Source organism: Falco naumanni, chromosome Z, assembly GCF_017639655.2.
Source record: "Falco naumanni isolate bFalNau1 chromosome Z, bFalNau1.pat, whole genome shotgun sequence".
Classification (NCBI taxonomy): domain Eukaryota; kingdom Metazoa; phylum Chordata; class Aves; order Falconiformes; family Falconidae; genus Falco; species Falco naumanni.
The window spans coordinates 41,391,604-41,416,294 of record NC_054080.1 but is presented as its reverse complement, the minus strand read 5'-3'; the positions used below and the strand labels follow the sequence as shown (position 1 = coordinate 41,416,294).

Sequence of the window (24,691 nt, the reverse complement as noted above, 5' to 3'; positions counted from 1 at the left end):
TTTGCAAGCCTCCAAAAAAAAGTGAGAGACTTCAGTTTGTCCTTCATAGACTATTACTTATTTTGGCATTTTTGATCAAAGGTTTTGTCCTGCCCCTCGTTACTCACCAAAATGATGTCTTCCATGCACAGGATGAATTACCAAACACAACTTTTTAAATTAAAAAGTAGTCCTGGACTGAAAGTTTACTAAGAACTATTATTATTACTACTATTACTACAAAAAAGGAGACAATAGTGGGAAATTGGATCATATCAGACTTCTCAGTGTTGGCATGCATTAATGACAAAGTCTCATGATTGTGGAGAATATACCAGAGATTTTCTTGCAGCTGGTAATTTAGCACACATGACACACACGAGGATCTGAATTCTTCTACTTTTCAGTCTCTAGGCAATCCATGCAAGTGTAAAAGCTGAATGTAATGGGATAACATTGTAATATAAATCCCTTGTGTAATGGTAGCTAAAGCAAACAAATTTTCAGCATAACCTGACTGTGTAGCAAATGTGGCTATTGAACTAGGAACTGTAGTTGTGAGCTTCATCTTTCTGTAACAGAGTTCAGGAACAGCTAAATTAATTTAAGCTTCCTGTGTGGAAACAAAATCATGCTTAAATCAGATTAGTAGGAGCCTGCAATGAGAGTTCCTATTGCAAATTGCAAATGTCTCTTGCAGATAGACATTTGTCTTAAATTACTGTTTCAAAGATACTTTTTTGAAAATTTTATTTAGCTGCCTTGAATAGCGTCATACTGAGGGACCTGCAGTCTGAAGGACTGCATCCATGCAACAGATTGCATCGTGGACAGGAGTGGTGCTGACTTGTGACACACTCTGGTACGCTGATCCATAAGGACCACTTAGAGGGAGAGAGGGTGTAATTCAATTTCCACACTCATTCAGTCTCATTGTCCATCAGGATTGCCAGTTGTGAGGGCAGCTTTGGCAATATGGATGGGGGTTTTAGTAGGGCCTGAACTGAAGCAACTAAGCTTGTTTCATCAAGCTAACTTTTGGTTTGTTTTGTTTCTTCAGAAAGGAAGTTTATGTAGAAAAGAGTATTTAAGCCCCACTGTAAATGTTTAAGCTGTCTTCCATTTGGTAAATCTTTTTTGCTTACAGGACCATATGCCAGTAGTACACTCGTCCTTTTACAAAGCTGGAAGTACACAGATGCTGTGGACTATTTCCTGTAGCTCAGAAGCCAAGATTCCACAACCTACAGGGTGCTCATGAATGTCAAAGTGCCATTTAGCTCTTAATTCCAATAAGGAATAGGACAAAAACTGGAGAAAAAGATCCCATTCTGCCACTACTACTGCAAGCAAAAACAGTGGATGTACGGCTATGTAAAGGTGTCAGGACTGGCTTCACAGGATGCATATAAAAACCCCCTAATTTTCTCACACAATGAATTATTATAACAATACATTACGTTCTGGTTTTATAGCTGAGAATATAAACTGAATGCCTTCCATCCAGGGCCTTTCAAAGTTCCTGATCTCGCTGTTCACTCATGCAAATCTGGCATTTTCCAGTTGCAGAAGCCAAGGCTTAGTGTTTGTCTATTTGTCTACAAGGCCACAAATTGTTTCTAGAAAGAATTTAGAGACATCTCAAGTCAACTTACTAGAACAAGTTTTTGGACAGTTCTCCAGTGACCAAAACATATGTCAGAAAATGCTTTAATACACACTTCTTATGTGTTGTTTATGTGCCCTTGGCTTAGATTCCGTAGTAGCTTCTTGCTAGTTTCTAAAAACCTATGGTATGAGTTGGAAAATACACCTGTAGGGAATGTCATCATTTTACAAGTGTGTAGGTTACCGCAATTTTATACTGCTCTGCACATGTATATACTTTTGAAACCTTTTTGTGTCTATATTAATTTGACTCATATCAGTATCTATGATATCTCTAAATAAGAATGGACACAGTGTGCTGTTGTCCTCCATAATAAAAGCTGAGAACAAGGTGTTTACGAGTATGTTCTGCGTTGACTTCAACCTCTGCTAGATTTGAGCAAGGCTGTTGCTTGCAGCACTTTGGTTTATGTTATAATCTTTCATGTTTACATGTTTTGGCTTTGTGCTGAAAGTTTAAAGCTAACCAAAGAACATAAAATGTCTAAATAAATGAACACGGTTTTGTGTATGTTAAGCTGATTACTCAGAAGGTGCAGTGTGCCCCACCCTACAATCCTTACACAAATGAGTTTCATTTATGGGAATTTTGTCTCAACAAGTACTGCCGCAAAATCGTTTGTTATGTCTTAAATGCTTAACATACAAATGTGATGCAAAGCAGTTGCAACTCGGATTGCCTAGTTTCTAAAAAGTGTGTGCAAGTCTCCTTTTGAGCAGTAGATAGCCCACATAGCACAACAAAAAATAGTCACTATTAATTTCCACCACACAAACTTGTTTGATTTTAATATTGTCAGAAATAACTTGTGTCCTCTTTTTTGTTAGTTTTGTTTCTTTAATACTGTTACAAGATGATTCTCTGAGGTCCTTTTAGAGGTTTTAGGCTTGTCAGTTCAGTCAGATCTGTTCTGTCAGCATTCATAAACTGTTGCAAGTATCCATTCAGTGTATTATGTTTTAAATGTTGTCTTCTTGTTCTCAAAGGGTTTGCATTAAATTTATATTTTTCTTAGTAACAGCATATTATACACACACCTGTCAGAAAAGTAGTGCAAAGCTACTATCTGCGCTTTACATCAGGACCTACTAATATGTTCTGCAAAGCAAAGTTTTATTTGCACGTTATGATGAAGGCACAAATGTGAAAAAAATGTACATAACATTTATCTGAACAGTGACTTCTCTCATTGCTCCATTGAAGTTGTAATAAAATCTGTATTTAAAAATGTTCTGCAGGTTAGTTTTTCCATACATTTGCCAATTTGTGTAACTGGGCAAAAATGAATTATAGTTATTCACAGTAGGACTTGTTTCACAGTAGCAGTATTATCAGTAATTTCAAATACATAGCCAAGCTCTCTTGTGCTAAACTAAAATGACTGTGATATTTACCCATATGTGTATTGAAGTATCACATTATATAATTTAATTATGAAATTTTATGTGGCAAGTTAATATAGCTGGAAAATTAACATCAAATTTAATGTGGAAGAAAACAGATCTTTGATCTGTTGATTCCATGCTTGACTTTCATTCTAGTATTTTTTTCTTTTTACTTTTCATTGAATAGTAATTCCACTTCACTCAAGACTACTCCTGCCTTCCTTTCACAGTAAGGTACTTAAAGCACAGCTTTGAACATTGTTTCAAATACAAGCTAATTAGGGAGTACTGAAAGTATTTTGTATGAGAAATAGAAAATATGTGGATTTTTCATAGGAACTGCACAAAATACAACAGGTTTTACTTCCGTTTATAGCCATTCAGTTACTTTTATTTTTGCTTTGTATTGAATCTTAGAAATGAAAATGCGGCAGAAAAGGAGTAACAGCAAAATACACTTTGACAAAATCCTTCTGTAGGTGCTGGGTAGCATCACGTAGTGCGTGATTAGTCTGCCTTGAATCGTACATTACTGAATTTAGGTGTTTCAGCCACAAATAGCAAAAATGTAGTTCTAGTGTTTCCTGAGTTCCAGGTACGTTTGGGTGTCTCCCTCACACAAATACCACCACTGAAAGCCTTTAGACGGAGCTCAGGAGAGTTGCATAGAAATAGCTTAGAAATGGCTTTTGGAAATGAAGTAGAAATATTTTTTGTGCCTTAAGTGCCAAGTGTCTGGGTGTCCTGCGTGTCCCTCGTACAGTGGGCATGTAGTGCCTCCTTCTTGCTCCAGTGCAAGCACATGTAGTCACTTCAGAGCTGCAGTTTTATTTTGTAATCTTCCAGCGCAGCCCTCGCCTCCACACACCACCTGCTGGTGACAGCCTCCTTGAAGAAGTGCATGGTCCTAAAGTGTCAAATACAGAAAAATGAGGAAATGAGAAGCAAGAGTTTCAGCTTCACTTATGCTGAAATACTGGAAAAAAATATGGGGGCTTTGAAAAGTGGTGAAAGGGCGGAATGTGTAAAGTCTCTGTGGGAAGAAAATGTCATGCTACCAGGGGATTATTTTTTTTTTAATAGCATTTTCTTGCCTTCTGTTGGATTTCATTAATACAAGCATGCTTCTTTGTTCCCTCTATTCCATGTCAAAGCCTTCTTTTTTGATTGAGCAAAGTATGGTCATTTTCCTTTGTGTTTTTTTAAATGCTCAACTTGCAATCTAGTCAGCTCAATATGTTGGTTAAAAATATGTAAGGTCCCCCCCGCCCCCACTTTGTCAGTCTTCCAGATTTTGTAGTTTTACAATCCAGTTTCCTGGAGAGGGTTTAAAAAAATAGTTTTTTTTCTCTTCCCTGTTGCTGTGTGAGTAATGAGAAAAAAAACCCCAACAAACACCAAAACCTCAAGGCAAAAAACAACTGGAGAAACTGACTCTCTGGAGGAAACAGTAAGATGCCAAATGTAAAGTAAACATTCCAAAAATAGAGGAAAATCCCGCCATAAAGAAAAAAACCAGTGTATATATAATAAGTAAAAGAAGAAAGATGTTAGTTTAACAGAGCTTACATTTTTCTCTAACTGCAAGCCATTTTTAAAGAACAGCCAGCAGTATTTGATTTACTGCTCTGACCAGTAGCAGGTATAAGTGGAAAGGGGGAGAGGGATTCAAAAAATAACTGGCTATAAGCCAGCAGTTTTGTTTTCCTGTGATTTTGAGATCTGACTCACCAGCTTCCATTCTGTCTTTTGCAATTTTCCGTAGCTGATATTTAGATTAAACTAATCCCACTAGCAATTTAGAGCTGTCCTATGATACACAGCATGTATGTGTATCACTGCACCACTGGCCTACGCAGGGAGCGCTTACTGGTAGAACTGGAAACCTGAGCTTAAATAAATAAATAACTAAATAAAGTGAAAAAAGGGAAGAGGTGCTGTATACATTGAGAGGCCCTTAATTTGGTTACCTTATTGTGTGCAGCAAATGCTGTCATTTGCAGGGTTGCTAAGCGTGAGTCATTACTTTTCACTGTTGAGGCCAATAAGCTCCAATTGCCTTGGTGATACAAATACCAATGTAAACGCTGAAAAAGTCAGCCATGACCCCCAGCCCCCATCTCTGGCCCCGCTTTACTTTCCAAGTCAATCCAAACTGTATGGTCAAGGATCCCATGGGGATTGAAAAAAGTGAAGACATGTTTTCCATGGAAAACCCACTCTCAGCACTGTATGGAACTTGGGCATTTTTTTGAAAAAAAATTGTGTGCTGTTATATCACAACATGTCTTCGTTGTCGCTGCCCTGTTCTTCCCTTGAGATGCCTCTCAGAAAGGTATGGATCCTTACTATTTTGCTCCATGCAGATACATTCAAAGCTAATCTGCATTGTAAACACTTTGTTTCTTTTTTGACCACAAAGGTTAATGTAGAAGGGCAGTATATAATGGCAAGGCTGCTTATTTATACTGACTTTGTTAATGGTACAGACCTGCTGAAATACCATTGCTTTATTTATTTATTCCAGCCAGACTCCCTATAAACTGAGGTTGGCATTGTGAAATCATGCAGACCAGCACTTACGATTTACTGTAAGCATGCTAATTATATAGTATTCATAATTAACAGATGCTAGTCAATAGACTGCTACTTTTTCCTTTTATTGCTTTTATTTGCATTAAAATTGCATCTCAAATAAGGTGCAGTTGTTCTGAAGATTAAGCAATTTGTGCTGCCTTTGGCAAACCTCGGTACACCTACGTGGTTTGTCAGCTGCTAAAGTGAAAGGATATACGTATTCCTTTTCTTTCCTTGAAGTCAGTGCACTAGCACCTGAAGTTAACAAAGCTGTTATGCGAAAGGATGCTCTCATCTTGTTACAGAGAGCATGAGGATAAGATTTCTTCTTCTGTTTTTGTCTTTTAGAAATTCATGTGTGTTTGGGGGCGGATGAGAAAGGGCTTTACATTTATGTTGTTATTGCCCCTGGAATCCTAAGATTTGTCCAAAGTAATTTCATGTTATTTAAATGCCAAAATTAAAAATTCTAATTAATGTGATTATTAGATGAGAGATAATGCTCCCAGAAGAGTGTTGAATAAAAAAGGCTACAGTACGGAAAAGGAGGAGGGAAGGAAAGAGGTGGAATATGATCACTGAGAGCAATATGTAATTGCAAGGGTGGAGCATGTCCAAGACTGGTTTGTGATTGGACTTAGATTAAGAAGAGCTTGTGTATTTAGTCTGAAGACGAATATCATAGAGGCACCACAGTAAAGGTATAATCAGGTTAAAGGACTTTGTGCTCTCGCCAACTGAGTGGAACTGAAATTGCATTTTCAGTAAGTATATCCTTGATTTTTGGCCTTTTCACAGTAACATGCATTTCTTTTGTCATGTGCCTTACTGATTCTTGGAGTAATTTCAGCTGTTATGGGTTACAGTGCTTGTTTTGGATGTCGGTGAAATTCCTTTCATATCACCTTCTTGCCTCTGTTGCCCATCTGCAATTAGTAGGGTTAAGAACTCAGTTTTATCATTAATCACTTCTTTCAGGGGTGTTTGTGAAAGAAAGTCACTGTCTGTTGCAGAGTTCAATAGAAATGTTAAAAAGGTAATACTCCGCTGAGAGTGTTTTACCTGCCAGTGCCAGACTGGGCATTTGCAGCACAGCTGGTACGTGTTCCGTGCCTTTAGAGGTATGTGAAATACAGGCAACATCTTTAGGAACAACTTACAAGGGAAAAAATATATCTAATACACATGTAATCAGCTTCCTATGTCTGTTCAGATGTTTTTTCAAGGTTAAATATTTTTTTAATGGTGAAATCTAAGGCAGCTTAACATGATTTTCCGTCTTTCAAGTGGAATTCCAACAAAGGCAATTGGCAAAATGAAGACAGAGACACTGATTCATAGCTAAGCTGACTGCGGGCAGGAGTTCGCCCTCTTAGCAATCTATGGTGAAATAACTATAAAGACTAACATGAGATGTCAGTGTAAAGTGTCTGCTTTGCTTGACAGCTATAATATATGCACTATGGGTATGAGGACCTTGATTTCCATAGGTGCTGAGTGCATTCAGTTCCCAGCTTTGTAAGACGTGCGGGTGTCTATACATGTGAAAGTCAGTGCTGCAGCAGCTTCCCAGGCTGAAGTCAGTGGTGTACAGAAACTGCTTTAAAACCTGACACATTGACGTAGCTACGATGTCAGTGCTTAATGGGATAGTAAGAAGTGTCAAATTTCCAAGAACATGTTGGTTTTTTCAGTGTATTTTCAGACTGAACTGGCTAAAGTTGTATATAAACTGATGAGTTCATTAGATTCTGCAGGGAATAAGCTGCATATAATAGAAATTGCTCCAAGTCTGTATAATGTAATATAGAATTTTCATGGTTTGAGCTGGTTTGAAAAATCAGTAACTGTACTGTTGCTACAAAATTCTACAGTGTAACTTTGCTATTCATTTCTTAAACCCTGTAACATCTTTTTAAAAGGGGCATTTAAGAAGGGGCCCGATGCTGTAAACTGTGTAGATTGATGTTCCTTTCAGTGAAGGTACTCAGTGCACGCAAAGTTAATTACACCTAAGTGTTTGCAGCCTTGTGCCCATAAACTGCGGTTGTCTTGGGGTTTTGTTGGCATAGGTGATGATGTGGTTGGGATTTTGAGAGGTATTTCCTATTCATGGGTTTGCTTTTAAGCACGGGGAAACAACCGCACAGCAAACTAAATCTCTACTGTCTAGTTTGAAAGAAAAGAAAAAAGTGCTATCATTTTCTTTTATGTTGTTTAAGATGGATCCATGAAGGGTTAATCTTGCCAGTGTCAGATACTTACTCCTTGAAGTAGCCATAGCTATTCACTGTTTGTTACCACAGCTATCCTAATTTCAAATAGTTGCAAATGTCCCTAGACTTTCCTGAAATAATCATTTGTTAAGTTTTCATTTCTAGAAGGTAGGAGTTTGGTGACAGACACTTGTCTGAAATCAGTAAACTGGCTTGGACATTGTATCTGAAAAAAATAATAGTGAAAGTAATCTTTTTAAAATCTCTTACAGGGTGAGAACTTCAATGCCAAGTTTCTTGCTGGAGGGAGTTTTTATAGTTAGGTTATAAATACCTGAGAATTGCAGTTTATAATGGAAACTTAAGGTCTGTTTTAGCCCCAGCAGCACACACATATCTGAAATGAAACTTCTGGAGACTGATTTCATTAGATGGAAAAAGCTGATGGACTGGGCGCTTGCCTTTGCTTCTGAAGAGCAAGATCCATACTAAGCAGATAATGTTCTTGTGCTGCAGCATGGGTTGCATTTTAGTGTTCAAAAGCTTTCATTACTTACCTTAAATTAGGTTTACATGATCAGGTCACCAAGCAATTTCTTAAATGAGTTGTGGGGTTGCACTGTTTAAACTTTTCATGTAAATAACTTGGTTCTGTCCCTGTGCACAGCACTGTGGGTTCTCACTACAGCTGACTTGATCAGTCAACTATTTACATTAGTAGATAAGATTATAAATTACTGGTGAAGCACTGTACTTAACTCAGTGGTTATCCAGTCATTCGTATATAAATAATACTCTACTGCTGCCCAGTCAGCCCACTGCTCCCTGGCAGTACCTGCTAGATTATTTTCACATTTGTACATAATGTCAGTGATTAAGTGCTGGCCTGGTTCTCCTTAAGTGAGTAAATATTCCCTTGAAGTTGATGGGAGCTCTCCTTCCGTAAGGAGTATGGAATGAGGGCAAAGGTCAGCAAATTTTCCAGATATCCTTCCTGGAGATCAATATTTTTTCCACTCCCTTCTTTCCTGAAGAGGAAGAAGTGAAGTAGCATGTAGCCTTAGAAATAAATAAGTAAGTAAATGCTGTTTTGTAGAGGCTAAGTTCCCCTGCTATCGGTCGTGGTGATTTGCTTGGTGCCTGCTTACCTGGAAGTCCTTACTGCAGCCACAGGGGTTCCTCCAGTTCCATGTAAAAAGGTGTGAGCCAAGCAGGACATGACATGTCTGGAGTGGAACCCAAAATTGCACAGGTCAGGAGTGAGGTGGGGGGCACTCTCTACTTCACAAGTTAGAACCTTTGGCTAAAGGGAAGATAGTATGGAAGTGAATAGCAGTAAAGTGAACCATTTCCCTGCACGTTTATAAAATAAAAATAAATAAAAAATTAAGAGTGGGGCTTTTTGGTTAGGGTGTATTTTTGTTTTTCTGCAACAACCACTTTACCCTTTGCTTCCTCAGTAACTGTGAAGTATTGGAAATTTTCAAATATCTTTAAAAATGAAGGTTGTAGTAAATGATTGATGGAAAACATTGTAGGAAATCTCAGTTTGAAAATGGAGAACCTAGAACCCTCTTCCATTTCAGCAAGAACACTTGTCTTTGTGCCTGCTTCTGGGTATAAACTTGCAAATACTTTATCTAAAGTATTTTATCTAATGTATTTTATCTAAATACATTAAATGATTCCACGTACTCTGGAATGTGATGCATAAACCTAAGAGGGGGTGGTATGAAATTAAGGTCTTTTAAGCAACTCATTGAATATTCCTTACAGATATACAAAAACCCAACCCCCCCCACCACTATCAACAACATTTTTTTTTAAAAAAAATTACAGGACTTTTTATTAAAAAAAGGGGGTTTGAGAGAGGTAAGACTTTTCAGTGAATTATTATGTGAGCATATCTTTGTAGGCTTACGTGCATATACCAATATTAAAAATGGGCATAATAAATTACATTTATCCCCATTTTATGAGGAAATTAAAATATTTAAAGCCTCTAGTTTTACCCCAACTGTAAGAGTGAATTTATAATGCAGTTTGTGCCCTAAATATAATGTATTTTGTTCATAACCCTTCATCAACTTAGTAGTTGCTTAACATCTCTAAAATATTTTTTCTCTTTTTCTGTCACTTGCATTGTCATAAAAGAACCACGCATTTCTGTAATCACAAGAAAGTACTGATTTTTATTTTTTCAAGAGAGCTCCTCAGGAGCCAGTGCGTTGATGTAATTCTGTTAAATTGAATAGAGTTGTTCCCACAAGAAGCTGTAGTTGTGAATCAAGAAATAAACCCATTATATGGTTCTAAATGTAATTATTACTGTTGTGTCTTTATGTGGTCAGTACACATGATAAAGTAATTCATGTATCTTCCTTGGCATTACAAAACGTCTTATCTGAGAAACATGAGCAGATTGTAGCACTTTTATCACATTTTATCTGTGAATTACTTCTGAAAACATTAGCATTTCAACTAACTTTTAGGGTTTGGTTTGCTGGGTTTTTTTTGTTTGTTTGTTGTTTGAAGAAGGCCTGCTCCTACACACACTGACGGTATGCAAATCCTGTCTCAAGCCACCTGATTTCTTGTACTCCTTAACCTAAAAATCCGTAAGTCAAATTGCAGTTTGGAAAAGTTCATGTCCAGCAAGCTTGAGCTTGGATTTATTTTTATGGTTAATTTTAATCCTCCTATACAGGCTTTTGAATGAGAAAGCCTGGCAGCTAGATTCTTGTTAATAACTATGGCTTTGGGTTTTTTAATAGTACTGGGCATAATAACGCTGTCATGCAACACTCATCCACTTGTCCTCAGATCTTTTAAAGGCTTGATTTTTTTTTCCCCAATGGTAATTGTCTTCTGCAATAGTTTTAAAGAAAATGTTATCCATATTTCTTAATCAGGAATAAAACCAATGGGATATGCTTTTTCTGTTCCGTACCACACTCATCACCGTAGGATCTGAGCAGCTTCTACAAGTGCATTAAGCAATGAACAAACATCTGTCATGTGTTGTTTATTGCCTCATCTTCTCCCCCTGGAGAGAGCTGTGTGCAGCGGAGTGTTTTGTTTCAGGAAGGGTTTCTTGGGAAGGAGAAAGTGTTGCCCTTTTCTTTTTCCCTCTCAGGTACGTGCTGCTGTGTATTTGTACTAGAGCAGGCAAAACTGACAAACTTACCATCTGTCTGGAGGCCGGTGGTGGTGCCTGTGACCAGTCCCTCGTTCACAGTGTAAGTTTTAGCTCAACTCATTAAAACCTTCAGGCTCCCTTTCATGAAGTCTGTGTGCTTTGAGGGGAGAGTTGTGGAATGAGGAGCCTGGCTATTGCCTGTGACCTTCAGTCAGCAGTCAGAGGTGGACTTCTCAGTGTCACTGGTGCAGGCTGCAGTGGCAGGGTTAGAGGGGATTCTGCTGAGAACCAGTGTGAAAACTAGAAGACCAACACGACAGGCATGTGGTAACCTGTGTTTGCTAGAGTCGCGGTGCAGTGTTCAGTGCCGCTTATCTTCTGAAGTGCCGAAGGCTTCATTTTGAGACACTGCAGTAACTGCGCTGAGAAGCGACAGCAGCTGTGGAACTGCATCACTTTCAGCCATGATGAAAGAGTTCTCCTAGACAGCTGGAGATTTTTAATCATGGCCATTGTGAGATCTTAGTTAAAAAAAGAATCCAAGAAGGTGATGGTAATGGATTGGCGTCTCTGCATCATCGGTCAATGGAAACTGTTTCATGACTACAGACTCTACATACTGCTCTTCTAAGTTCCCAGCATCACCTATGAAGTCTTAGGTTTAGATCTTACCTGTTAGTTACATCTATTGTACTAACTTAGTACTAACTATCTTAGTCTATAGCTAAGGCTTGCTTGGAGGTATGTGTGTATTTCAGAAACTTGAGTCTTCTCACTCTGGTCAGTGGTATTCCTAAAAATTAAAAAAAAACCCAAAACAAACAACACCCCCACTCCCACCACCCCCCAACAAAGGATAAATGGACCTGGGGTGTTGGAAAAACTGTTGTGTATATGCACAGGCTGTGTTGAACACACAATGCATCAGAGCCAGAGCCAGATTTCAGGTCAGAAATAAAATATTGATAGCTGAGATTTGGAAATACAGCTGATCTACAAATGTTAAAAGACAACTGAAATAATTATACGTGAAATCACTCATCACCTGTTGTTCTGAAATCAAAAAGGGTAGAAAAGAGAGTTGATTCTTGTGGATTCCAGGAGTAAACAGTCAAGTGACGGAAATGCAGTTTCACCTGTGCTTTAGTCCTTTTTTCCAGGAAGGCTTATGACATTATCAGTGCTTTGTGATGAACTTCAGGAGCCCTCCCTAGTGAAGTGGTGTTGTATCTTGCAGCCCCGAGCTAAGTGGAATTGATATCAGGAACAGCCAGGTTGATGAAAGGTTAGAGGAGAAAGAAAGTAAATTCTTATCTCTTTATTCAGGTTCTTTCTCTGAACGATGCTGGCTGTTTGCAGCAGATAAAGTAACTTTGTACTTGACTTGTCAGAAAGCAACATGCTCTGGTGACAAGCAGCGATCTCCCCAAACCTGACCACACCATAAGACACTTGGGAAACTCTTAGTGAAGTCCCATGATCGTTAAAGACACAATCCTACATGAAGTCTGGGCATTGACTGGATCTTGCATTGGTAGGCAAAGGTAGAACAAATTTCTGTTCCAGGAATTTCCATGCATGTGCCAGTTTCTCAAGGAAAAATAAGATACTTTTTCAAGCTAGCCCTTGCTCAGTTCGGTTGCAAGGATTTTGGACTGAAGAGGTAGGTTAACTGCCCATAGTAGTTTCTAGAGACACGATTCAGCACTCGGTGCTGGGTAATGAAGTTACTTGGCCAGTAATTTGCAACTTAGCAAAGCTTAAAGAAATCAGTTAATTTTCTTTGGCTCACAAGTTTTTATCCCTCTTTCTTTGAGTATATACAGTCAGAAAAATAAAGGAAATCTGTCTGAGGGTGCTTTCCCTGATGCTTGTGGCTAGCATACAGTGATAATGGTTCTTCAACTCTTTGTTTCGCAGTTGGTAGAATGGCCACTGAAACACTGGTTTTCAGTGTCTGTAGTCTACAACTTTCTTTCAGTGTCTCAGTGGACATTCTCCGGTCTGTTTTGAGGTCATTCAAGGCGAGATAGTTTATACTGCCATTGATCTCAGCATCAGTGCATAGTTTGCAGCAGCTGAGACCTAGAGTGTTTGGATGGACAAATCAGGAGGCAAATACTTCCACTTGGGTATCTGCTACAATGTGGTGAAGAAATTTTCCAACCAATTGCTAAGACCTGTTGGTCTTCCGTGTGAATCCTTTTAATTTGCAGTAGGCTGAGTCTGGAAAACAAAACCAGAGTTCTCCTTGGCTTTGTTTTTTGTAGTTAGAGTTTGCTGAACCTGAAGTGCCTCTGTTGAGTCTGCTGTTAGATGAGAAGGTGGTCTTAATGCCAGCTGCTTTCACGTGGTTGGGGAGCACTAACTGCAGGGCTGACATTCTGATCACCTCTCCAGTGCTCAGGACTTCTGAGATTGAGTGAAGGGGTAACTGAAGACTTTGCTGTTGCCAGCTTCGACTTTACTTTGCGTCAGAGCAATGCTGTCTGTTTCCAGTGAGTCTAAGTGATGGTCCTGTGGAGTATGATTTCAAATGTGAAATCTGGCTTCTCATGTCCAGTTTTTTCTTTTGCTGTGGCCATTTCATCTGAAACAAGGAGCAGCGCGTGCTGGAAACACAGTAGTAAGTGGCAGAGATGATAATCTGCATAGAATACACAATGCGTAGTCTGTTATGCTTAAAAGGGAGTTATTATGCTCGAGGGTAAAGTTATGGTGAAACATTTATTTGAGAAAAATGGGGTTGAAGGAAGGCACTGTATAACCTGACTGAACCTGTAGTGGAAGCCACCTGGTTTTCGTTTTGCTGGCTCAGCAGTATGTTAGATCATAAAGGTTTAATAATTTTTGACATTTCAGTGCATTTATATTAGATTGCAGATGTTGAATTTCTTTGTAAGTGGATCTTCTCTCCATTAAGTAAATTACAGGGAAATATTGTGTACTATAGCTTAAGAAAAAAAAAAAATCTGTTTCTGTACCAGTAGCAATGGCTGGCCTTTTAAAAACATTACTGGTAATGCATAACCAGAATATCAGACACAGAACTCAAAACATTTGAACTTTCATTTATGCTGCTGATTCCTCCATTGAAAGTCATCTCAAAATATTTATAAAGTTAAATCCTTGCATTTTTATCTCACAGTATTTTAACGTACATACCCACAGTTTCCCTGTCCACTTTTGCTTTCATGCTACCCTACATGTATTTTTTAGTGCTAAGAAAGTCAAATGCTAAGTTTGATGCATAAGTGCCAAACGGTTTGGTGCAGGTAATACGATGTGGTTTGTACAGCGATTTGTCTATGTCAAAATAGCATTTAAATGCAACAGGACAAAAGTCTGTATGAATGTGACGAAGCTGAAGCACATAAATAATCCCAAGAGCCTTCCCAAACTGGGTGTCTGTAACATTTAGGGAAGTACAGCCTTGGTTATGCAAACATTACTTGACAAATCAGTGTTAATGTAGGACAGGTTTTGAGGAGGACATTTCAAAGAAACAGCCACATTTTGTAAAGGGCTTGCCCATTAGCAGCTCCTCTTTAAAAATGCTGAATAAATTGCTCACTTGGAAAAAGTTTCACAAGTTTTGTTGCTTGGTGGACACATTAGCTTACACATACCAGGTTAAGGTATAATTGAAATCAAACACATGCGCAAAAAGTTTTTGAACCCTTCAGAAGCCCACCTTAAATTGTAGCTGTGTCATAACATTTATTGCTTGCATATCAACAGTTCCACTCTCATTACTGCTTTTTTTGTCCTTGCATTTGAAAAGGAGGGTTAAAAGTCAATGGAGATCAGGTCTTTTGACTTTTGTGCATAATTAAGTTTGTGCTGTTCTTTGGGATTTGTGTCCTTCATCCAGCAATGTCACCATATGTGTGGCCAGAATAAATCAAACCTTTATATTTGGGGAGGTGGTGGCCTTAAAATTATTTCTGGCATAGACGGTCTGCTTCCGAAAATAAGATAGCCTTAATTTTGATGTTACAAATAGGAAAGTCACTGGGAACTAAATGCAAGTTCAGTTGTTTAGTAAATACATTTCTCTCAGTGTCGTTTTTATGTCCTACTAGTATGAAGTAAGTGATACCAGATGTAAATGTCCCAGAAACAGCATTTTGAAGTACAACACAAATCAAATGCTGATGAACTTGTTATGATCATTACTTCCTGAAGTAAGTAATTTTTGAAGCAAATTCATAGGAATTTCTTTTCCATGATTAAAACCCTGTACGGTTCCTGGCTTTTTGCATTTTTTTAAAGTAGATGTTGAAAAATGAGTTGCCAAGCACAGAAAGAACTGTGTGAGCAGAGGTTGAGAAAAACTGCACACAGAGGGAAGACATTTTGTAGAAGTGTCATTCATAAGCAGATTAGAATGTGTTAGAGAGAGGTATTAGTTTTGCTTTTAATTATAGTGAGATTAGTTATCTTCAATAAGTAGTTGAAGGGGAGCCGATTATTCAGCAAGAGGGCAGTCATAAAAATGCAGACCCAAATAAAATTAAACAGAACAGTCTGCTTCACTATGCACTTCTGAAATGTTGAACTATGTCAACCTCTGACATAGATGGGTTTTGTTTTGTGAAGAGTTCAAAGCACTTTTTTGTTCAGCTGCAGATTACTTTTTTCCTTCTGCATATTAATCAAACTGCAGACTAGTTCTTTCAGAGTTAGACTCTTCAGTAGTCGGCTGCACTATGCTAGTTAACAGCTGTTAGCGTCAACATTTTTATTGAATTCGTATGTTACTTGATATAAGTACATTTTAGCGCTGAAGGGGGAGGGGGGGGAGAGGAGGAGTCTTTTTCATTTAAAAGAAGTCACTGCACAGATGAAAACAGCATCTGAAGAATATTGTTTGAGGTAAACAATGACAAAGTCTACTGAAAAATGTTGAATATGTAGTGTTTTCTGGAATTTTCAAGCTAACAATTTTCTGGACAGTTTGGAGGGATGGGAAGATTTGTTTTACAAAGTTGGGTTTTTTTGTTGTTTTAATTGCTGAGTGCAGAAAACAGCCCTCAAGGCAAATTGTCTGTGTGGAGAGTTTATAACATGAGATTTGTTCAGGGATTTGCTCAATGAGTTCAGAGTATAGGTGCAGAGGTGGCCTGGCCCTTATAAATCCTGTCTCCTGGACTAGCAGCAGTTTCTTATCTGGAGTTAATGAGGAAATCGAACCGGCTGCCTAGGGAAGTGGTTGAGTCACCATCCCTGGAGTTATTTGAGTGATGTGTAGATGTGGCACTCAGGGATATGGTTTAGTGGTGGACTTGGCAGTGCTAGGTTGGACTCGGTGGCCTTAAATGTCTTTTCCAACCTAAAGGATTCTGTGATTCCATGATTAAATTTTGTGTGAAGGGATCCGTTCACTATTGAACTCTGGGGTGAGGCTTTTCCCTATTTTTCCTAGGAGAGGGGTGAGATGGAATTCAGTCTGGCTTTGGAAAATTGTGTACAAATGTAAATGACAAGACATTTCATGGTTTTGGGAGGGGACAAGGCTGCCTTCTCCTGAGAAATACGGGTGAAATACATTGCGCCTTAGAAACTTGAAACTTTTCTGTAAAATTTTCAAAGGTCAAATTACTTTAATTCTGTTTTGGGCCTTGTTTATATTGTATTTCAGCCAGCATTTTCCAGCGCACAGTAGTGACTTTTTTTTTTTTTTTTTTTTTTTCCCTTTCCCCCCTGTTTTTGCTCAGTGTAAACAGTTCCTTGCTGTGGTTACACAGACAAATATAGCCAAGAACCCTTTTCTGGGAGAAGAGTCTCCTGGTGCATTTCTTAACCATTTTTGGGAAGAATCGATCTATCTGCACATGAGAGAGGGAGGCAGTAGCTGTAAATTGAAGTGACATCATATGTATTACTCCTATTGATCTGCTTTTAGCCTAGAGCCAGGATAAAAGGAAATGGCATCAGGGAGGAAGCATGCTGTTTAGGCACAGATCCCAGTGTGATAATGGAATAATAATAGAAATCACGCCACTGTCAATCGGTTGCTGCATTAGTCTGAGGCAGATTTCCCCTCTGAGGAGGCTTTCAATGACTTCATTCAAGTGCAGGCAGGAGCAAATGGGATATTCGGCATACCAGCTGTACTACTTTGGTGATTTGTGTCCTGGCTTAGGGGTGCGGTGCAAGTGCTGGTGCTGTGGATACTGAAGTAGATATATCTGTGTCACATTTCATGGCTGTGAAAGGTCAGTAGCCAAATGCTTCAGCGACAATTCTTCTAGTGTAAAGGGTTAATCTGGCATTTATTGCATTTGTTAATGTAGGAACTGATAAATACGCTCCTTCATGTGGGTGGTCGTCTGGGATGTGAGGTTGATGACCTCTGTAGCTGCCGCATCAGATCTTTGAAGAGGCGAGATTTGTTTTCGTTGTGCTTTTTACAGGTTAGGGGTAGGATTCAGAAAACACACAGTTTTGTTCCAAGGTTATTTGTGGAAACCCTTTAAAACCTACTAATGCCTTGAGACATTCATGTAACACAGTATAATTGCTGAAGTGCCTTCTGTAGCGATAAGAATAAAATACAAAGCATGCTTTTTCTCAGCTCCCGTAACATACATGGAATCAGCCCCAGTAAGCGGCTTCGGTAGTACTCGTGAGTTTCAGTTTGGTTACATTTTCTTCAATTTTTTCATTTGCCTTTTCAAATACAGACCTGATTTTGATACTCCCTATCATTTGCAGTTTGTTTTAGAGGTAACAACCTCATTATTCAAACTTTAAAACCACCACTTCAGGTAACATAAGGGAAGCAGGGGACAAATGGCTATTTAGTGGCAGGACAAAGTGAACTCTTTCACAAGGCTGAAGAGATGTAGGAGATGTTTTACAGTTGTAAGGGCAAGATAACATATACAGTGCTGGGATACAGCTTTATAGTGGGGATGACGTTTAATTATATGGAACATGACAGGAAACCTCTGGTGTGCTTGATCACAACATATTAATTTATTTTGTCTCTATAGTGTCAGTACTTGCAAGTGGGGGAGGGGGAACCCTCGAAAAGTACTATGATTTCCATGCAGCAGGCATAGGTTGGGACAGGAGCTATCTACTTTACAATATAAATAGCTGCTGTTGCAGGAGTCATTGCTTTAATGAAAACTAGTTCTTGAGACTTGCCACGTTTTCTGATTGATCTACTTTAATAATCACGTATGTTTGAACATTTTGACTGATCATGCTCCAATACAGTTCAGTGTGATTTTTTGCAAATAAACTTTTATTATTATTGTTTACATGAACATGACAGTTTTGTGTTTGGGGAGTTATGGTTGTTTTTTGAATGTTTTCCACATGAAGATACAGATTGACACTGTGAATTTTATCCTGCTGTATTTTGCTCTAGCTGCACTGTGTTTTTATTTATGTTAGATATTCAATATGCATGCACCAAATATGAGTCGTTGTAAAGGAAAACGGCTTCACAACACTTGAAAGGATATTTACTATTTGTTTTCTCCAGCATTTATGTTTTGGTAGCACTTAAAAGCAGGGGACCTTTTGTATTAAGCATAAGGCAAACAAATGGAGTATCAATGACATGCACCCCAACCAATTCTCATGGTGTGAAAGACAAGAAGTAACAGGTGGGTGACACAAATAAGGCTGGTGGTGGGGAAGAAGAAAAATAATCGAGTGTGGGTTTTTCTGGCTGAAAATCCGAGTGGAATTTTGTGAAGTTTATTTATAACCATTAAAAAGCTTCTTTGGAGGCAGCGCTATTCATATTGCTGTGGTTTTGGGGAAAAGAAGATTTCCAAATGACTGAAGGAATTTTGTAGTAGTCTCTGTTGTGCACCTTCAGCCAGGCTTCCACCTCTTTGCTTAGCATAGTTTCTTCGCTTAGGCAGAGTCTCTTTTATTAAAAGGAAAGGATAAGACACGAAAGCGAATGTTCCTCCTTTTATTTGTGTTGCAAGTGGGAGAACAAAATGTAATAGCTGCGCCCACTAGTGCCACTTGGTTACAAGTCAGCATTTCTGCGGCTCTGCCCCCCCGCTCTGCCCCTGTTCGCCAGCTCCTACCTTGGGCTCTAATTAAACCATGACTGTTAAACTGGTACGTAGAGTCTCATCTTGAGCAGCTGGAACGTGGGAAAATAACAGAAGCCATAGTCTCAGATTTTTTCTCTGCAGCCTCAAATCTAGACTGAGAAGAGTTTAACCTGAAATTCTGAAAACTCTTCCCCCATAGCACAGTACTAGGCAGAGGTAAATTAAAGACATGGCCATTGCTCCGCCGCTGTGCTTTTGTTGGCTTCCATGAGATTCTGTGATGTTATCTTTCACACACAGAAAGCTATTATTAATCTGTATAGCAATTATACTGGAGATATATTATAAAATAACTCTCAGCTGTTGTGTACTGATGCACTCAAGCAGCTGTTCTACAGTTTCTAGAAATTAAGTATTGGTCTGCTGTCTTTGTAGTTAGCAGGGAAAGCTTTCTAAATCAGAAGTTGCCTTTCTGTATGTGGTGTTCTGCAACATTTCAGGTTTTATTAGTGTTCAGAATGAATCCAGTTTCCAAGCAGAGCCACTTCCCAGAAGCCTTCCTTGTTCTATTTTTTTAGTGTCTCACCATCCCCCAGGCAGCTGCTGTTGAACTGCACAATAAACATTCAAATTGGCATTTTAGTAGTTATCGTGAAATTGAAATATTCAATATTTTTAATTGTCTGACTATTTTTAACAGCTCCATTTTGTTTCAGGCTTTGGTATCATTTAGAAAATGTTCCAGTAAGGTGTGAGGGTTTTTTCAGTTTCCAAGAATACAACTTCAATAATAAAAAAAATGGAAGGAAATAAAGATGTGAGGAAACTAAAGCAGATCTCTTTTCCTCTTTGTTCTGATTTAAGTACTGATGCTAAATTATGTCAGACTAAAAGGGAAGAAAATGTCGTGTTGCTTAGTTAGTTGTCAACGGCAATATTTTGCAGATTAAGACATCAGAAGATCCTGGATGTCTTCATGGACTTGCTGTCAGAGGTCAGGGGTCTAGACTTGTTCAGTCCACATAAACGGCTCTGGCTGTGGGGTGTGTTGTTGGAAGAGGCACTTTCTATACCCGGTTTCATTTTGTACCTGCTTAGCACATGGACGCAGCAGAAGGGGACATGGGCAGCAAAGCAGGAGCAGAGAATCACCAAATGTGATAAAAGCTGGAAGTAGTGTTAAAGTAACAGGATATCTTTTTCCATTAATTGGTCTGGAGAACATCGGAAGTGATCAGTCCTGGTTTCTTTTTGTGTGCAAAAGCTTAAATTCACATTCCTTCTCCCTTTCCCCTTCCCCTTTTGGTGCCCCACAATGATGAATAGTGGGGAAAGCTTTGGGGCATGTAACAAACTTCTGACTGATCACCCTGAATTTCCAATAGATGTTTCCTGGAAGCTGTTGTAATTTCTCTCTGATCTCAGTTTGAATTATTTATTTGTTCATCCAATAAGCCTATTAAACAGAGCACTTAAGCACTCGCTACATTAGGCTTCTGCTTTTTCTTTTAAGGCTACATTAGGTTGAGCTGCAAAATGATAGGTTCTAGAGTCAGGTGACTACTAAATATACATACATGTATAGATAGATGTATACTCTGTGTGCCACAAACATAACACTGATGCGTCTTTATGATGTAATGATGGATGACTCACTGCACTAAAATATGTCTCAAAATGTGTCATTACACTTGTTTTGTGGGTTACTTATTTGTGACTGTTCACTGCAAATATCATATAATTGTTCATATAACAGATAAAAAAATGCCACTCTTAAAAATCATACATTCATATATCTGCTTGATTCCTGAAATTATGAACTGTAAATCATTTGCTTCTTTTATTCCTTCCAGGCACAAACTAAATGAAATTACTTAGCGTATGTATTCTGTAAAAATCTTACTTAATAAGCTATGATTATGTTTCAGTAAGATAAGCATAGTTTAGATCTGATCTAACTATAGTAATGAAAACCATGGAAGATGAGTCTTAATTGGGTGCCAGCACAGAGTTTTTCAACAGACACGTAAACCCTCTGTTTTTTCAGAAACCAGCTAGAAGTTCTTGTTGTATTTCAAGCACATGCTGGAAGTACACAGGTTATCACAGTCTTGTCCTCTTTGGTTTGTTTCCATTTAATTGCTCAGTCTGTAGACATCTTTATTCACACATGGCATTTATTTTCCTCTTAGCTTCTTCCTGACCAGCTGGTCCTACTTCTGGAGTACCTCTTGGAGGGGAAGACCTTGTGTCCTAGAGTACTTCAGTGCTTAGAGAAAACATACCAGCTTCGGGAGCAAGATGCTGAGGTAATTCACTCTAAAAAAATCTCACTGGCATACGCCGTTGCATTGTTGACTAGGAGTAACAGTGTTCCACTAGCATCCAGGCTCGTTCAAGTTCTTTTTTCTACATCTAAATCTGAAATTGGATGTTCTTAACTCTGGTATTGTTACATCTTCAGATGCCTTAATTACTCATTATTTCTGTGTGTTTTGTGTAGGTCCAGGTGCGTTTGCATGCCATGGTAGTTAAGAGACAGTGCAGCATAGATGTCGTAATTATTGTGCATGTGCCTTGTGCAGCACATTTGCTCAAGTGTTAAATTTCTCATTATGTCGTGGTGACTGTGTATTAGAGCCCTGTTCATTTTAGTTGTGCGTATTGTCTCCAAATGCAATTGTGTCTGTTATGGTCTAAAATTCTTCCCCATGGTCAGCCCATATTGTTCCTCTTTGAGTGCTCCAGAGTCTCACTATGTATTTAGAAAAGTTTGCTTTCAGAGAGACTAAAGTATGTTCTGCTTTGGGGCTTGAGTTTAAGGGGGAATATGTGCTTTACAGTTGCTCCTAGTAAGTCCCAGTGATATTAAGTCCCTGAGGAAAACACTGTTTCCTATTATATTGTAAATGTACCTTCCCCAGTACAGGCATGTATGAGGCTAGCATCCCTGCTCCAAAGAGCTTAATGTGTTTGGGGAGAAATATATCTTATTACCACACTCAGTGCATGGATTTCTTAAGCTGGGAGGGTTGTGACGATTAAAGCAGGAGAACTTGTGGCTGAAAACACCCTTGCAACGGGTCTTTTCTTCAAGTACATAGTATTCAGCAGGGGAAGTAAGATGGAATCAGCCATGAAAATAAAGGATGTGTGGGTTTATATATAAACAAGGGTTAGTTATGAAGTAGCATATGATCAAAGTAATGTGCACTGAGGGAGCATAGTAAACAACGTGACATTTGACTCTTGTTGAATTAAAAACTACTGTGAAGGCTGCAGAAAGTCAGTGTGCATGACTTACCCTGTTAGAATTGGAACTTTATGGCAATAATTGAAATTGAAGGAGAGAGCAAAATCTTTCTTGTTACTGTTTATGCTGAATTTTCTGAGTGGATACTTACAAACACTTGGGAATCCAAACATTAACGTAAAGATCAATAGAATAGGTGTGTAGCTTTTTCTCAGAAAAAATGGACAGCATTTCAATTGTTTCTGTTTACTGCACCTTTTTACTTTTTTGTTGATACAGGTTTCCAAATGCCAGGTTTGTTTTCAATTAGTACTTGAACCGATGTTTCTATTTATAGGTATTAGAATATATTTTAATCACATCTGAATACCACTGAAATGTCAGGGGTTCTATAATGGGAATAGGAATTAATAGGGAGATAGGTCAAAGCAATAGCTGCGGTGTTGCTGCTTCATGCCTGTGAATTGTAAGCACCAGGCCACAAGCTTGGTTTCTCAGGTTTTTCCTTTCTCTCCACTTTTTTCTTCCTTGCGGTGTCATGCAAAGAAGTACACAAGCAATCTGTCAGAATTTTTTCTTAAAGAAGAACCACAGCCCAACACACACAAAATTACGGCCTCAGTGAAAGGAGCATACTCAATTTCATTTTACAAGGGGAAAACAAGGGCTTAGCAGACGTTTACAATAATTAAGATAACATTACCATTAGCATTTTACCAGTCATCAGACCCAAGACACCTAGCTTACACACCCTCACATACCTGAGGGAAGGACTTTTCATGCCTGTTTCTCCAGTATGTGCATAGGGGATTTTTCTTGTCCTGACCCAGGGACAAAGAACTATAGTCCAAGCCTATAGCTGAGCTTTTCCTGTCTAGATTTAATTTGTGAAGACATTAATCACTGACAGTGATTCTGTTGTGTTACTGGAGTTCAAATGCTCTCAGTAACTAAACATCTGAAAGGGATCACTAAAAATACAAGCATAAAAAATCACAGGCAGGGCAATAAAAAAAGAAAACTGTCAATGTCAGAGGCTTTATTCAGGGATTTTTGTAAGGTTGTCAGCTGTGTTCCATCCAGCAGAAAGTTAAGAAATAAGAACTTGTTTTCTTATTTTTGAGAAGTAGAAGTTAGTCACATTAATCTCCTGGTAAGTATTAGCAATGATATGGTCAGTAATGTATGAGAGTGGTACACAAAGAAGTATGTTTTTCTGTGTTTAAAACAAAGGTTGGTCTTAAAAATGGTACATAAAATGTTGTCTGTACAATTGGAATCTGGAAGGCTTTCTATGTATGTGTTTTAGGTAGCTGAGAGGTCTTCTGACAACATCAGAGGGAATATAAATGGTAGCCTGTATACGTGCTGCAGAGTACTTTTTGAAGGGCAAGAGTGTTCCACACTTTGTAGTACTTATGTGGAAAAAAGTAAAGGGTTTGGTTAATCTCACCTTGTCATGTCAGTATGTTGGGAGGAATAAAGAGGGCAGCTGCCTGGTGGATTTTACTCCTGGGATGAAATCAGTAGAGAAGCCCCCACCCCTCTGTCTCTGCCTGTTTTAAGGGACCTGAATGTTATGTATGGACACTTCAGTCCTGTAGCATGCTGGCACTGAAGCGCCACACCAAAGCTAGCACTGGGAAAGTACAGGGGAAAATTTGCTCAAGGTTGCTTGAGCCTGGTTGACTGGAGTTCTCCCAAGTAACAAGCAACAGGACGAGAGGAAATGGCCTCAAGTTGTGCCAGGGGAGGTTTAGATTGGATATTCGGAAATATTTCTTCACTGAAAGGGTGGTCAAGCATTGGAACAGGCTGCCCAGCGAGGTGGTGGAATCAGCATCCCTGGAAGTGTTTAAAAAACACATAGATGGGGTGCTTAGGGACATGGCTTAGAAGTGGACTCGGCAGTCCTGGGTAAATGGTGGGACTTGATGGTCTTAAAGTTCTTTTTCAACCTAAATGATTCTATGATTCTATGAAATTGGGTACTTGTGCGTTGGGCTTCTTTTGTCTTTGAGTTACTGTACAGAGTTCACTCGTTGCAAAGCCTGTGTAACAGCTCACTAACTCAAGTTTCACAAATGCTGCAACAGAGCTAGTTATTGGGGGTTGTTTTGTCCTGGGCAAGTACAGCATGGGAAGTCCTTGTTCATGTTTCTGAAAGTTTTTGTGTCTGTGTTTCTGAGGTATCCTTATTTTGACTTTAAAGTTCAGCGCATTTGTTGTAAAAAGGTGTGGACCTGGTGGTGTCTGCACTTGCCCACAGCAACATGCAGGTCTGTCCTCAGCCAGTCGACGTTGCCAACAGCACCTCCATGCATCTCCACATGCATCTCCAGTCTTACCAACATAAGGGCACATCTTACTTCAGAAAGGAGAGGAGGGTTTGCAGCAGGTCGCCTGCCTTGCTTTAATCCTTGCTTTGTACCAGCCAGGA

At 38.9% G+C, this 24,691-nt stretch overlaps 1 protein-coding gene across 3 annotated transcripts in view; it reads left to right on the top strand.

Annotated features, from left to right (window-relative positions):
• Positions 1 to 24,691, top strand: part of LOC121081017 (aminopeptidase O (putative)) — a 204,851-nt gene that overhangs the window by 158,446 nt on the left and 21,714 nt on the right. For all 3 annotated transcript variants that reach the window (XM_040579584.1, XM_040579583.1, XM_040579586.1), the window contains one exon: positions 21,191 to 21,307. In XM_040579584.1, the coding sequence (XP_040435518.1) occupies positions 21,191 to 21,307 (117 nt within the window). The remainder of the gene's footprint in view (positions 1 to 21,190; positions 21,308 to 24,691) is intronic.